General features: G+C 46.4%; 1 protein-coding gene across 1 annotated transcript in view; it reads right to left on the minus strand.

The window, feature by feature from the left end:
- Positions 1-467: 467 nt before the first annotated feature.
- LOC139561922 (mitogen-activated protein kinase kinase kinase 11-like) overlaps positions 468-16458 on the minus strand; it is a 38047-nt gene continuing 22056 nt past the window's right edge. The window contains exons 5-10 of the mRNA XM_071379356.1: positions 15102-15348; positions 11433-11549; positions 9841-10012; positions 9607-9713; positions 8400-9149; positions 468-7029 (exon numbers count right to left, since the gene is read on the minus strand). Coding sequence (XP_071235457.1) covers positions 6413-7029; positions 8400-9149; positions 9607-9713; positions 9841-10012; positions 11433-11549; positions 15102-15348 — 2010 coding nt within the window. The 3' untranslated portion in view covers positions 468-6412. The remainder of the gene's footprint in view (positions 7030-8399; positions 9150-9606; positions 9714-9840; positions 10013-11432; positions 11550-15101; positions 15349-16458) is intronic.

The following is a 16458-nucleotide window of genomic DNA, read 5'->3' on the forward strand; positions in this document are numbered from 1 at the left end:
CCACTTCGAGGCTGAGACGTTTTTGCTCCTAGACATTTCCACTTCACAATAACAGCCCTTACAGTTGACCAGGGCAGCTCTAGCAAACTGATTTGTTGGAAAGGTGGCATCCTATGACAGTGCCACGTTGAAAGTCACTGAATGCCGGTGTGCTCGATTTTATACACCTGTCAGCAACAGGTGTGGCTGAAAAGGCCAAATCCACTAATTTAAAGGGGTATCCACATGCTTTTGTATATATAGGTGTATCACTTCCTCGCTGCTTCACCTCATGTCAAATTAAAAGTTCTGCATGTGGGTTAGCAAGTCATGCCCAACACACCATTGCCGTTTTACCCCTTCTCGGCTTGTGGGGGACTTATTTTGACATGAGTTGAGGCAGAAGAATAACATCTTGAAAAAAGTATGAAAATAATGTATTTATTATTGATGGCTTTTGAATTAAAAAAATAACAAACCCACACATCTCAAGGTTGTGTTACACTTTATTTGGTCTCGTTTTCTTTGAGTTTTTCCTTTATGTATTTCACAGGTTAAACCCAATTAAAAGTCAAGAACAAAAAAAAACAAAGTACACACATTCTCTCACATACACACAAACACGCCTCTGACGCACAACAACAAAATAGTTTTTGATTAGGCCCAGCCCAGTGCGAAATTTCACAAACACACAACACAATAAACGACAACATCATCTCAAAGCCTAACGACAAAACAACTTAGCTCATACGAGCAGAAACCAAATCTGGAGGTTGTATTGCAGCCTTTGAGACAACGCAACATTGCCCACTGTTTCCAAATCCAGGGTTGGGAAACACTGACATAACATATGCTTTTGAAACAAACAAAAAAATGATTCAGAAAGGAATGTTGAACAGAACACAAAGCAAATAGATAGTCTACAAAGACAGGGAGGAGGTCACAAAATGTCCACTGTTGTCAAGCCTTGTTTCAGTGAAACTGAAGACCTCATCTATGTCTAGGTAGATAGCAGTTTTATGCACAGTATGGGTGCTATCGAAGGGATCTCAGTTTGGGATCTTGTTCAATGTCAGGAGGATATCTCTGAAATGTATTTTTGATGATCAAACTATACTATAAAAGTAGTCTGTGATTTTCTGTTACAAAGAAATACTGGGATGCCCAGAGAGATTTGTGTGATACAAAACCATTTTGGTTCAATTTGGAAGCAGGAATATTAAGATTCGCCCCTGGTGAAGCACCCATACTGTTTTTATCTTAAATACTCCAGTGAAGACCTAAAGTAAAATACAAAATACAAATTAAAAACCAGGTCGCCCAAAAAATATGAAGCAATCAAGCATCCTAATGTAGACTCTGTCTCTGGCCCTATTCAAAATGTTTTCAGTCCAGTGTGTAAAAAAAGGGCCATTATAAATATAATATCCTCTCATTTGTCCCCCTGTATAAAACTCCATTGTAAGCTGAAGGGAGCCGGTCACAGCAGGAAGGAGTGCTATACAGTACTGTGATTTTCTGAGTGGGAGTCCCAGATATTCTTCCACAAAGTCCCAGGGAATTGCACCGTCCTCTTTTATAGGCTGCTTGCTCTTTGATGAATTTGAATTCAATTCAAACTTTATTGAAGCGGCACCTGAAATAGAGCACCCACTACAAATACCCCCAAAGTTTTTTTTACCTAGCTGTTCTGATAGCAACGTTTAACCTTGTTAGCATGTAATGAGGTCTATTCAAATTAAGCAACGGGCAAGGAAAAGAGTAATCAGATACTTAATTGATCTGATTCGGTCTAATTAGTGTTGACTGGATAATGTTCTCTTTCGATCAACGTCTTCAAATGTTGACAGTTCCATAATAGAGATTCTAATTCTGTGTTCCATATGCTTTGTGTACAGGGAACGTCTCTTTGGCACAGGGTTGATTCAAAATAAAGTAGTACTTCAGATGAAACCATTTAGACATTGGAACTAAATAACCACAGATTGGTCCATGCATCGTTTCCTCACACTTCTATGACCTAAACTGAATTCTGGGTCGCCACTGTTTCCAAATGTTAGCATTTGGAAACAGTACCAGGGAAATAAAAGCAGAGTACGGATTGCTGTCATACCTTGTCCATAGACTGGTTTCCTTACCCTGTAAGCAATGTGTCATTTTGTAATATGCGTGAACCATCCCTTTAAGTGTTATCATTTGAACAAGAGGACAACAGATGGTGACCTTGAGTGTTCAGACTGAAACGGGTGAGAAATAATGTTCACGCTTAAGAGCTAGCTTCAGAACTAGGCTACACCTGGTATTGGCTTAGACTCAGACAGACACGTAGTTGGCTCCCTAGAGGCCATTTTCTCTCCACAGTTCGTGAAGGTAATCTTTAATCATTTTGTTTGATGACATCATGCAGAACAAAGGGACAGGGGCAGGTGTTGCCTTTTAATGCGGTCCACGAAGAGAAATAATCCCCCCTCTGGTGATAATAGCTGGGTACGAAAGGATGGTAATGGAGTCCTTAATCAGGTTTATTTGAATGAACATCTGATTCATTCAGTCCAGGTAAGCAGCGAGGATACTGGGTAAATGAGCTGCACCTGACCCTAAATCTCCATTAACCATGAAGGAGACAGAGCAGGCAGAAATTGATGTAGTAGACGCGATGCGATTTGCTATGTGAAAGTAAAAGACTTTCAGTGATTTGGTTCATGTCAATAACTGATACGCCTCAAAGCTCGACATGAATGGACAAAGTAAGCCAGTATTTGTAGTAGAGTAGTCGTAACACGGTCTATTGGCGTACCTTCCTCTCCTCCTCTGCAAAGTTCTGTTTCATTTGGCCTGTCAGCCCGGATGGGGACATTGATTCCTGATGACGGATGAGGCAATGCCTGAAAGGGCAGTGCGTCACAAACAACTCGTCAGGAGGTTTTTTATTGGAACGCCGCATGTCATCCGCATCAATCTAGGGACGGGCAGCGGCGCGACCCGACAGCGTTCTAGGAATCTAGTTTCCTGTCCAAAAACCTGTCACCACTGTGACCAGGGTTAGAAGACCATGAAGCGAAACAGAGGGAAACAGGCCAAGGACCTGAGGTTTATTTGATTCTATCCAGAGATGAGTGAATCTGAAGTTTTTCGTACAACCGAAAGGTCATTCCCAAGGTCATCGTCGTTGAACGTCAGTTCAGCTCCTAACAGCTAGTTACTTCAAGATTGTCCATTTTCAATCTCACTACGGGATCAGTGTAGTGTGGCATCCAAAATGAAGGGTTGATTCCACTGTATAGGTTTGTCTGATGGCTTGCCAAGATCAAAACACCCTCCTCAAATGGATCGCTCTGACTTTTGACCGAAGATGATAAAATAGTCAAACTGATATAATCTACACAAGATCGTCACATAAGTGGATAGTGACTCTGCCCTTAGTAGGGCAAACATACAACAGTTAAGAGGGCCATAAGTTGAGCACATTTTGGGTTCTCTGTGTACTACACTATAGCCTTTGAGGACTTTGATGCATCCAACTGACTGACAGCGTGGGATCTAAGGGAAATCAAAGTCTAAAGATAAGACCTTGAAGAACTGAATCGGATATGAGGGCTAGGGCCTAGACTCTTGACGTGACAGACAGGCAGCAATACCTAAAACTCTTGCTACGATTGCGACCATCAGTCTCGGTTTCATCCTGTCGCTATGGGAATTGCAGGGGTCGGCTGTAACTGCGACACAAATCCCCATAATGGCGATGGGAGGATGTAGCGCCTGTCGACTTGTATGGCGAGGTTAAAGCGCAGGGGTCTTGTGTGGATTAGTATTGTAAGCAATAACACACCTGTCACTGCTTTAGACGACTGGGATGGGATATGGAAAAGCCAGGGGGCCAGAGCCGAGGAGCTCTGTATTAATTTTCTGTTTACTGACAGTTTCTCCGTCCAGAAATGGCACTGTATTCCCTATATAGTGCACTACTTAAGTCCAGAGACCCTATAGGCCGTGGTCAAAAGAAGTGCACTACTTTTTTGATGCACATGCACAACATAGGTTTAGACCCTTAAGTCAGGGAAATAAAATGTGTATTTTGTGTTTTAAAGCCTTAAATCAAAGTGTCACAGGTTTACAAATATACAAACCGACATTTTGAAATGCCAATATGTAATACTATGATGAATGTGAATACAATAATTGTTTGCAGATGCTCTTATAATCCAAAATATGTCATTTTCTTGCCCATTTCCTTGTCCTTTGGTGATGACTACATCACTACTGAGATTTGCATCGGACTGTCTTTATAGACTCAGTATCGGTTTACCTCAATGCCGGTATCTGTTAACCTCAATTGAACCACAATTGAAATCCCATAGTGCATGTAACTGCTCCTGGAGTAAATGCTCACATTCTGTTCTTTATCTGATATTCTGTTCTTTATCTGATATGTAATAGTGAGGAAGACATACTGTAGTCTTAAACCAGATAGGCCTCTCAAACAAATCTCAATAAGAATGACCATCTGGATTAAACGTGATAGGTCTCTAAGTAGTTATATGCACGTCACATAGGGGGAGAGGTAGAGAGGGGAGGCACCTTATTGGTTGAGACGCAGTCCAGTCAGTAGTCTGTTAGCCAATGGCACGAGTCAAAAACAGACCCAATCTCTTTGGCTCTAGAGAAGCGCAGTTAGCCTGACCTGAGAACAAGTGGGATATGAACGATAGGTAAAGGCCAGGAGTTGTTCTTGACTATGTGACCTGACCCGGAAGTAAGAACTCTGGGCCACTGGTCAGGTCACATGATCAGGAAATTATCTGACATCACATTGAAGGGGCCTCCTGCCATGGAATCCACTAAAACGCACAGTGCCACTTAAATCCCATTTCAGATCCTGACTCATTAAATACAAACTTTATGTTGGAGGAAAGTAATTAATTAGGCATATCTCCATGTTCATTAAATTAACCCTGTCTTTATCGCAACCCTAATTAAATATTATCACCCGGTTCGTCAGCACAGTTATTAAGACTAATCACAAAGCTTGCCACGCGGGTCAATTCTCTTCCCCTAGAATGGAACAGCCAATGTATTCCTATGACATGGCTTTTGGGGGGGGGGGGGGGGGGGGGGGTCTCAACCCAATTTGTTTGCGGGCTATTATACGTACCTCCTGACATGCCAATTAGTCACTTCCTGGATTTAATCCAATCAGATTTACCGGACAGAACCAATCCTGGTACATAATACTGGAAAAACGTGAGGGGCTAGGGTTATGGGTCATACCACTCTGCTATACTGTAGGGAAGGGACATGTATACAAATGTGGGCCGAAGCAGTCGCATTCTTTGGCACATGAACGGAATGTGCCGTGCTGCCCCTCGTCTTCTGATGCTTTGTACCCTGCCCACCTGCCAAATAAATCAGTCGCATTCTGGGAATGTCGTCCGAATGTTATCTGCCTCCTAGTGGAATGCCTGGGCCCTGGGTTTGTTTGGCTTTAATATGCAGATCATTTAAAAGGAATTTAGATGGATGATATGGCGCCTCTGTAGCTATTCTTGGAGTGCTCTCTCACGTTGACCCACCTACAGTCTATTGCAAAGAGAGTCAAATGCTTGAGAGACAACTCTGCTTATAGAGGTTAAGACTTTCCTCATCACATCTTGCAACGAGCATCACGTAGCTCCCAGTCCATTGCACATTTAAGCCAAATCATCGAAAATAGGTCCTGAAGTAGGTTCACCACTCAAGACAAGGATGCTTTCAGAGCTAGGGAGGATACAGACAGATAAAGCCAGCCACTGTTTCCAGACACTTCAAAAGTAGTGAGAGAAATGAGTGGGGGAGATAGGGAGGCGTCTGATTGAGTCTGGAGATGCTCACTGATCTGACTCTCCAGAGAGAGCGAGAGAGAGGGAGCGAGAGAGAGGGAGCGAGAGCAGAGAGTAGAGAGAGAGAGAGGAATCCTTTGTTCGGAATAAAAATAAAAGGTGTTGGTTCTTGTGCACAAGGCTCCCACACTCCAACAATCCATTGTCACTGGGCTAGATGGCTAGCAGGATTAGCTTCCTGGTTGGTTTCTAAGGCAACATTACATTTACATTTAAGTCATTTAGCAGACGCTCTTATCCAGAGCGACTTACAAATTGGTGCATTCACCTTATGATATCCAGTGGAACAACCACTTTACAATAGTGCATGGTGGACAAGTCAAAACCACTCCACTGTTTGGTCTGTTTGGGGGGGGGGGATAGGGGTAATGTGCATTTTTGTTTTGAAAAGGACTCCAAATCCTTCTGATTTCTAACACAGGATATACACAGCCTGCAGTCCGTCCATTTAGGGGGGGACCCCTTTCCTAAAAAAAATTATGTCTGTAAAAACTCTTATGATAAAGTCAAGCTCCGGCTCTCTGGGGGGGGGTCGGAGTAGGGGTTGGGGGTTTAGTTTAGAAGCGATCGTCTCGGAGTTGCGTAGGGGACTTGAAGGGCTTGAGTCCTAGAGTCTTCCTGGGTCGTGTCTTCTCTTTGGTGACATCCAGGGGCTTGACCCCGACCCCGCACGCAGCAGCCCAGCCCAGGTCGATGAGCGGTGAGTCGGCCGGGTTCAGGGGTGCCACCCGGAACGTGGGCAGGGTCGGGGACCCGTTGGTGGAGCAAGGCGCTGAGCGGGAGGTAGGAAACGGCGCAGAGAAGGGGTCAAAGGGCAACGGTGTGTCGGGCGTGATGCCTGACGATGGGTAGGCCCTCAGGGAGAACGGGTCACAGTCCGGGGAGGGGAAGGGGTCACAGTTTGTGAAGGGGTTAGTTGGCGAAGGCTGGTACCCCAGCAGGTGGCAGTCTGACCGCCGGGGCCCTTGAACAACACCATACCCCCCGCCTGAGATGAAGCTCCACGGGTCAATGCGGGGTCGGATGGGGGAGGGGCGCGGGCGTGGGACGACGTTGACCTCCAGGCGACGTGTTTTAGGGCTCCAGAGGCGAGGGTCAGGGAACAGGGAGAAGGGGACTGCAGAGGGCTTGTCTTCTGACTCCAGACTGTCCTGGCAAAGGGGGAGGTCTAAAACTGAGAGAGAGAGAGAGAAGAGAGAGAAGAGAGAGAGAGAGATGACACAGAGATAAAAAATATGTATATACCGTTTCACTAAAACGCATCAAATAAGTGTGCAGACATTTTCTTCTTAGTCTAACATTGCAGACTGACAAAAGCCCCACTTTCAATGTATTTTTATTTAACCTTTATTTAACTAGGCAAGTCAGTTAACAACAAATTCTTATTTACAATGACGGCCTAACCCGGATGACGCGGGGCCAATTGTGCGCCGCCCTATGGGACTCCCAAACACGGCCGGTTGTGATACAGCCTGGAATCGAACCAGGATCTGTAGTGACGCCTCCAGCACTTGAGATGCAGGGCCTTAGACCGCCGCGCCACTCGGGAGCCCCTCGATGGAGAGTAGATCCTAACGGGGCATTGAAGAAGGACTGAAGCGAGACGAGCTCGCGTGCAGACGATAGGGTTGAAAAGGTGTGTGTGTGTTCGATCTGAGACAGCTCTCTGGAGGTGCTAAGGAGTTCAGCTGACACGGAACCGCAATCAAGAACTCCACGATCGGAGAACAAAAACAAATCCTCTGTCGTTAGCTCTCCAAGGCCGCCTCCCAAATGGCACCCTATTGCCTTTGGGCCCTGGTCAAAAGTAGTGCACTATATAGGGAATAGGGTGTCATTTGGAACTTCGCCTATAAAAAAAACACACACAAAAGTATAGAAACACAATCACTCAGGCATATTGAGTGTACCCATGAGATTGCAGTCAATTTGCTGCAGTCAGAGTTTCCCCCCCCAGTTAAAGTAATTTCATTTCTATGCTGCCAACAACTTTATAACAACCTGTGTGTTTTGTAAGTCAATATCAGAACAACAAAAAAATTAACATAAACATATTCTGGCATACGGTAATAGATGTGTTATTTGTTTTATGTACCTTTCACCGCCGCGTGCATGTCAAGAGTTGATGAGTTGTTTGATTCTAGCTCTAAGATGAAAGTTATTAGCAGCATTACAAGCAGACGCAGGCTTGATGATCAGCTCGAGGCAGTTCCAAGACGGCATCCTTAGAGAGAACACTGTTGCGACTAGATATGAAGTTAGCATATCAAAATGGCACCGGAGGGCAATGCTTTAAAACACCCCTTAGATTCGCTGTGAGAATCTATTACAGTTACAGTTCTCCTGTTCCACCGTCGTTAAATGACTGACTGGAAAAGTAACGGTCAGAGCTGAGCTGCGCTTACGTACATGTAAGCATATGGATAAGATGTTAGTTTTTGCTCTGTAATGATGAAATAAATAACAAATCCCCTGTCTTGAGGGGGAAGGGAAGTGGGGTGAGGGAGTTTGTGTGTGTGTGTGTGTGTGTGTGTTTACCCTCACCTAGTTGAGAGGCGGAGAGCAGGCTTTGGCTGGACCTCCTCCTCCTGTCCGCCCCGTGGCCCCAGGCGTCACAGACAGGCGCCCCGTTGGTGTGGTGGGGGGAAGGGGCCCACTCCGCTGGGCTAACCTGACCCAGGACCTGGCTCTGCTGCTGGGGACTCCGGGCATGCCTGTGGCAGACCCACTCCCCTGGGCTAGCCTGTTCCTGGGTCTGGTGATGGAGGGTCAGTGGGGCCTGGGGGCTCTGGGGTGTCTGGAGGGCCTGGGGGCTCTGGGGTGTCTGGAGGGCCTGGGCATGCCTGTGGCAGGCCCTTTCCCGGGGGTGAGGGGGAGGCGGCGTGAGGGGCAGGGGCTTCACCTCAGGGGCGTGCAGGGCGCAGGGGAAGTCAAAGAGGGGCCGGGGTAGGTGCTCCGAGCTGGAGAATATTATAAGGTCATCCACAACAGGGGGGTCCGAGGAGGGGACTTTGGGGGCCGTGATGTTGACCTCCTGTGGGGGGTGGTGGTGGGGGTTAGTCCGGGGGGGCACCCTGGGGGGGATGTGTGGCACGTCCAGGTGTCGTCCCAGGGCCACGGAGGCCAGGAGAGAGCCTCCTCCCAGTAGAGCCCGGTGGGTGCTCCTCAGCAGGCCTCCCAGGGAGCGGTGCTCGGGCCTTGGGGAACCGGCCGGGGAACTCCCCACCAGCCCCTCCTCGCTGCCCGAGTCCCCATGAGATAGATAAGCCCTGGGGGGCTCCTTCACTGAGGAGCCTGGGGAGATGGAGAGCGAGAGCGAGAAAAAGGTAGAGAGAGAGAGAGAGAGAGAGAGAAAAAGGTAGAGAGAGAGAGAGAGAGAGAGAGAGAAAAAGGTAGAGAGAGAGAGAGAGAGAAAAAGGTAGAGAGAGAGGTAGAGAGAGAGAAAAAGGTAGAGAGAGAGGTAGAGAGAGAGAAAAAGGTAGAGAGAGAGAAAAAGGTAGAGAGAGAGAGAGAGAGAGAGAGAGAGAGAGAGAGAGAGAGAGAGAGAGAGAGAGAGAGAGAGAGAGAGAGAGAGAGAGAGAGAGAGAGCGATAGGGAAAGAGATGGTGGTAGCGGGAGGGAGAAAGCGAGGTAAGTCGGTCAGCTCATGAATACAGAATACTAATTTAGAATTTACAATCAGCTATGACCCACTTAGTTAGGCTAGAGGTGGTGTGTGTGCATGTGAATATGGTAGTGGTGAAGAGCATACCGTTTTGGGCAGGCTGTGGCGTGGAGGGTCTGTACTCCTCAAAGTCATCCTTGGAGTCTCCGTTCTCATTGCTGTCCATATCCAGGAGCTTGGCTCTCATTGAAAGACTGGAACACACACACACAATGACTTCAAAACACACTAGTTCTGCTTTAGCTAATACGGTAAAACAATTTTTTACATATATGGCCTTGTGTATGGAGGGGTGTGAGGGAGAGGTGAGAGGGTTACTACCTGCTCTCCTGGGGGCTTAAGCGAAGGACTTTGGGGCTCTTGGGGCTCTTTGGGCTCTGGGGCCTCCAGTGAGGGCCCAGCCGGTCCCCATTAGCCTGCTTGTTGTGTGGAGGGCCCTCCAAGGGCCACATAGAGCTCAGACCAAACGCCCTGTTGTTCTCACTGGGGCTCACTGGAGAGGAGGAGGGATGGAGAGCGAGAGAGAGCATTCATAAAACACACACAATACATTTTCATTTCAAGACCACCTCTGATACAAGCACCATGACATAGGTTGGTGACACACAACAATCAAAACAGAGCGGAACCACTGTGTCTTGTACAACACGCTGCTTTCTCTAGCTGGGATACATGTGTGCCACCTTGCACCAGAACAGGTGATGTGCTCCGGGCTCAAACCAAGATTTCACATGTCACTGGAACAGTGTGGAACAGCGGAGGCAAGTACACGGGGGGGAGAAACGGAGAATGGGGGGGAACAAAGAGAGCGAAAACAGAAGTAAAACTCCACCTGGTGCTGACACACTTACAGCAGACTTTCTAACCCCCCTTGGGGCTAGCGACGCTAACTCTGTGTGAGCGTTACGCTAATGTTAAACAAACCCTGCATGATTCTCAACAGCTCTCGCAGCGTCGTCACACAACAGCCGTATCATCCCAAAAGGGGTTCCGACTCGGAGACGCAAAGTGCTAGCGAGTTCGTGTCAGGCACGACATCTCAGAAGTCTCCACGGAGCGATACTGTGAGAAAGACGCTAAGACGCTAGCAAGATGCTAAAGTGCTAACACAATTCTACCCATATGGCCCCTGGATTCAGTGAGTCATCGTCTGCTTTGACATTGCTAGCACAGATGTTTGCTAAATAAGGAAATACATTTTAATGACAGGCGCACTCTCAAGCCGTGAAAATTACCATTAAGCAGACACGTTACTACCGAGCCATGAATCCAACCCACTTTTTAATGCATAAATGAATCAAACAGATGGTTTTTGAAACTGCTAAACCAATAAAATAATTTATATAAATTAAATTGTGCTCTTAAACTCAACCGCAGTGGTTAGGCCTATTTTATGGGGAATTTGGGGAAAACCCCTTTCAGTCTGTTGCAACACAGCACATTCCTGTAGACATGTGTGATCTATGCGGAGAATTCCCCCACTAAGGGGAAACAGTCTTTAGCGCTGACTCCAGAACAGTGCTCTACCTCAAATGCAACACAGCCTCACTCAGACCAATTAATTCTGGCTGGTATCTAATTCAGTAAAAAGGCATTTAACGTGGAACAGGACAAGCATGTAAAAATGCTGACATTAAAACACATGGAGGAAGGACTCCCCTATCTGGTAGAAAGAGGACATTGCAGACATAGAACTGAAGGCTAAAGCAAATACACTGCTGATCCCTTATTAAAACAAAGTCAGATAATATTTGGACTGGGACAGCCATTGTCCCAGGAGAGAGAGAAGGAGAGAGAGAATGTAAGGGCTGAGTGATGTGAGCAAGGATGAGGTGTGTGTAAACAGACCATGTCTTGTGTGCGAACTGAGAGGGTGTGTGTATGTGTGGTGGAGAGAGAGAGACCACGCTCACGTTGGATCGCTCGGAAGCGTGGGCCGAAGGAGGGAGAGGTGCCGGAGCCCAGATCGGGAGAGTTGCGTCTCTTCTCCAGCCCTGGAGACGCCTGCACTGTGATCTTATGGATGAAGTCTGGAAGAGACATACACCAGATGTGAGAACAGGCCACACACACAGAAACAATAAAAATCACAATCCTGGGTCCTGTTCAGTAGAGAGAAAACGTTTTTGTAAACGGGGAGGTAGTACCAGATCTTGTGCAACAATAAGAACACATTTATTTTACCGTTGTAAAGCCTTTTGCTATGGTGTGCCCTGCTGAACTCGACTCAGAACCGAACAGGCAAGGAACTTACATGTGCTTGTCTTTGGCAAAGTTGTTTTTCTAGGTTCTCCTTGAAAATCATTTATGTGGTGGAGTGGGTGTCTGAATTTCTTTTTCAAATCAAATCAAATCAAATTTTATTAGTCACATACACATGGTTAGCAGATGTTAATGCGAGTGTAGCGAAATGCTTGTGCTTCTAGTTCCGACAATGCAGTAATAACCAACAAGTAATCTAACCTAACAATTCCACAACTACTACCTTACACACACACACAAGTGTAAAGGGATAAAGAATATGTACATAAAGATATATGAATGAGTGGTGGTACAGAACGGCATGGCAGATGCAGTAGATGGTATAGAGTACGGTATATACATATGAGATGAGTACTGTAGGGTATGTAAACATAAAGTGGCATAGTTTAAAGTGGCTAGTGGTACATGTATTACATAAAGATGGCAAGATGCAGTAGATGATATAGAGTACAGTATATACATATGAGATGGGTAATGTAGGGTATGTAAACATTATATTAAGTGGCATTGTTTAAAGTGGCTAGTGGTACATTTTTACATAATTTCCATCAATTCCCATTTTTAAAGTGGCTGGAGTTGAGTCAGTATGTTGGCAGCGGCCGCTAAATGTTAGTGGTGGCTGTTTAACAGTCTGATGGCCTTGAGATAGAAGCTGTTTTTCAGTCTCTCGGTCCCTGCTTTGATGCACCTGTACTGACCTCGCCTTCTGGATGATAGCGGGGTGAACAGGCAGTGGCTTGGGTGGTTGTTGTCCTTGATGATCTTTATGGCCTTCCTGTGACATCGGGTGGTGTAGGTGTCCTGGAGGGCAGGTAGTTTGCCCCTGGTGATGCGTTCTGCAGACCTCACTACCCTCTGGAGAGCCTTACGGTTGTGGGCGGAGCAGTTGCCGTACCAGGCGGTGATACAGCCCGACAGGATGCTCTCGATTGTGCATCTGTAGAAGTTTGTGAGTGCTTTTGGTGACAAGCCGAATTTCTTCAGCCTCCTGAGGTTGAAGAGGCGCTGCTGCGCCTTCTTCACAACGCTGTCTGTGTGGGTGGACCAATTCAGTTTGTCCGTGATGTGTACACCGAGGAACTTAAAACTTTCCACCTTCTCCACTACTGACCCGTCGATGTGGATAGGGGGGTGCTCCCTCTGCTGTTTCCTGAAGTCCACAATCATCTCCTTTGTTTTGTTGACGTTGAGTGTGAGGTTATTTTCCTGACACCACACTCCGAGGGCCCTCACCTCCTCCCTGTAGGCCGTCTCGTCGTTGTTGGTAATCAAGCCTACCACTGTAGTGTCATCCGCAAACTTGATGATTGAGTTGGAGGCGTGCATGGCCACGCAGTCGTGGGTGAACAGGGAGTACAGGAGAGGGCTCAGAACGCACCCTTGTGGGGCCCCAGTGTTGAGGATCAGCGGGGTGGAGATGTTGTTACCTACCCTCAACACCTGGGGGCGGCCCGTCAGGAAGTCCAGGACCCAGTTGCACAGGGCGGGGTCGAGTGAACGATGAATGCAGCCTCAGGGTGTGTGGTTTCCAGTTTACAAAGAGTCAGATAAAGTTCGTTCAGGGCCATCGATGTGTCTGCTTGGGGGGGAATATATACGGCTGTGATTATGATTGAAGAGAATTCCCTTGGTAGATAATGCGGTCGACATTTGATTGTGAGGAGTTCTAGATCAGGTGAACAGAATGACTTGAGTTCCTGTGTGTTGTTATGATGATCACACCACTTCTCGTTAATCATAAGGCATACCCCCCCGCCCCTCTTCTTACCGGAAAGATGTTTGTTTCTGTCGGCGCGATGCATGAAGAAACCAGCTGGCTGCACCGACTCCGTTAGCGTCCCTTGAGTTAGCCATGTTTCCGTGAAGCAGAGCACGTTGCAATCCCTGATGTCTCTCTGGAATGCTACCCGTGCTCGGATTTCATCAACCTTATTGTCAAGAGACTGGACATTGGCGAGTAGTATGCTAGGGAGTGGAGCGCGATGTGCCCGTCTCCGAAGCCTGACCACGAGACCGCCTCGTTTGCCCCTTTTTCGGGCACAGGGTCGCCGGCTGGGATCAGATCCATTGTATTGGGTGGAAGGCAAAACACTGGATCCGTTTCGGGAAAGTCATATTCCTGGTAGGAACGATGATGAGTTGACGTTAATCGTATATTCAGTAGTTCCTCCCGACTGTATGTAATGAAACCTAAGATTACCTGGGGTACCGATGTAAGAAATAACACATAAAAAAACAAAAAACTGCATATTTTCCAAGGAACGCGAAGCGAGGCGGCCATCTCTTTTCTCATGTAATGCCATGAGAATACGGTAATTTGCGAGGCCAAGCTAAACGAAAACATGAGACGCCTGAAGGATGTCTGTCCTAGCTTTGCGTAGCAGGATAATGTATCTTTGTGGGTGTGAAGGTGGAAATGCTGCGGGGGGGGGGGGTAGAGCAAGAGAGAGAAGGGCCAGCCAGGGGTGACAGGAAGCCCAGAGGCGTGGTTGGGTTGGCTCCATGTCCCTCTCATCAACCCCCCATCAAATCACTACCCTGCTGCTGAGAAAGACCACAGCCTCCAAAACACACCTCACACAGACATATGCACACACTCGTATGCATAAACAAGTGCGCACACACACAGACTGAACATGCATACACGGGTTTACCCACACACAGACAGTACTCGTGCACGCAGTAAGAGTCAGTGCGCATTTGGAAAGAGAGGGAGCGTATCTGTATGAGAAACGCTGAGTGTGCCCGTATGACGGCAGATAGCCTGCTCCTAGGCAGTCATTGAAAATAAGAATTTGTTCTTAACTGACTTAGTTAAATAAAGGTAAAAGAAAAGAAAATGACGCATGACGACTGCTTAGCATGAGAGTGTGTGGGTTTGTTTCTATGGTGAGTTTGTTATCAGTAGACAATGGGAGTAGTCTACAGGAGAAAGTGACCCTATCGTAGATTATGGCCTTACTAAGACGACACACTGTGTACTTCTAGTTCTACCTACTATGTTAGAACGTACTGTTTAGTGAAAACCTAAGCTGTTGGCAACAAATATCAATGGGTATTTGGACGGCCATTGTAAGATATGATGGTACAGCACGTGATACTTCCGCACACTCGGTAGTGAAGTCGTGAATTAGTGTGAGGTGAACTAAGTACAATGATAAGTACCGTAGCTGCCTTCTCGGCCAGGTCTCACTGGATTTCAAAATGGCGACTGATTGACTGATTCCTACTCTGCCGATCTGGCTCACAGACTATCCAACCAACGGACCAATATTTCCTATTTCAAGACATCCCCAGCAAGTTACCCTCCGTCCCCTCACCTTGGGGCATGCTGATCTTCTCTCCGTTCTTGCTGCCCTTGAGCTTGTGCTTCTTGAAGGTTCCTTTCCTCTTCTTGACGTTGGGCTTCTCCTGGTTGTTCATGTGCAGGATGAGGAGACTGAGCTCCCTCTCGAACACATCCTGCTCCCACTGGGCCAGCTGCTGCTCCCTCTGCCTCAGGAACTCCTCGTGAGACTTCTGCTCCACCGCCGCGCGCTTCAGCTCCTCCTCGCGACAACGCAGCTCCTGGAGACGGGGGAGATTTGTGTTGTAGTTACTGCTGTTATTACGGTGTTATCGTTTATAACAAACACGTAAAACACACACTCAAAACGATACAATGTGTTTATTAACACACACTCATACATAGTGCCTTCAGAAAGTTGACTTAACTTATTCCACATTTTGTTGCGTTACAGCCTGAATTCAAAATGGATTAAATATAATTTTCTCACCCATCTACACACAATATCCCATAATGACGAAGTGAAAACATGTTCTTAGAAATGATTGCAAATGTACTGAAAATTAAATACATTAATATCTGTATTCCCACCCGAGTAAATACTTTGTAGAAGCACCTTTGGCGGCCATTACAGCAGTGAATATTTTTTGAGGGAAAGTCTCTAAGAGCTTTGCACACTTGGATTGTACAAAATTCTTCAAACTCTGTGAAGTTTGAAGATTGTTAATCATCGCTAGACAGCCGTTGATTGTTAATCATCGCTAGACAGCCGTTTTCAAGTCTTGCCGTAGATTTTCAAGCAGATTTAAGTCAAAACTGTAGCTAGGCCACTTAGGAACATTCAATGTCATCTTGGTAAGTAACTCCAGTGTAGATTTGGCCTTCTGTTTTAGGTTATTGTCCTGCTTAAAAGGTGAATTCGTCTCCCAGTGTCTGTTGGAAAGCAGACAACCAGGTTTTCCTATAAGATTTTGCCTTTGCTTATAGCTGTATTTTGTTTATTTTTATCCCCGAAAAACTCCCTCGCGCTTGCCGATGACAAGCATACCCATAACATGATGCAGCCACCCACCATGCTTGAAAATATGAAGAGTTGTACTCAGTGATGTGTTGGATTTGCATAACCGAAACATAACGCTTTGTATTCAGGACAAAAAGTTAATTTCTTTGCCAATTTTAGGTTTTACAGTATTACTTAAGTGCCTTGTTGGGAACAGGATGCACGTTTTGGAATATTTGTATTCTGTACAGGCTTCTTTTCAATCTGTCATGTAGGTTAGTATTGTGGAGTAACTACATTGTTGTTGATCCATCCTCAGTTCTCGTATCACAACCTTTAAACTCTGTTTTATTAAAATCACCATTGGCCTCATGGTGAAATCCCTGAGCAG

This window comes from Salvelinus alpinus, chromosome 31 (assembly GCF_045679555.1).
Source record: "Salvelinus alpinus chromosome 31, SLU_Salpinus.1, whole genome shotgun sequence".
Classification (NCBI taxonomy): Eukaryota; Metazoa; Chordata; class Actinopteri; order Salmoniformes; family Salmonidae; genus Salvelinus; species Salvelinus alpinus.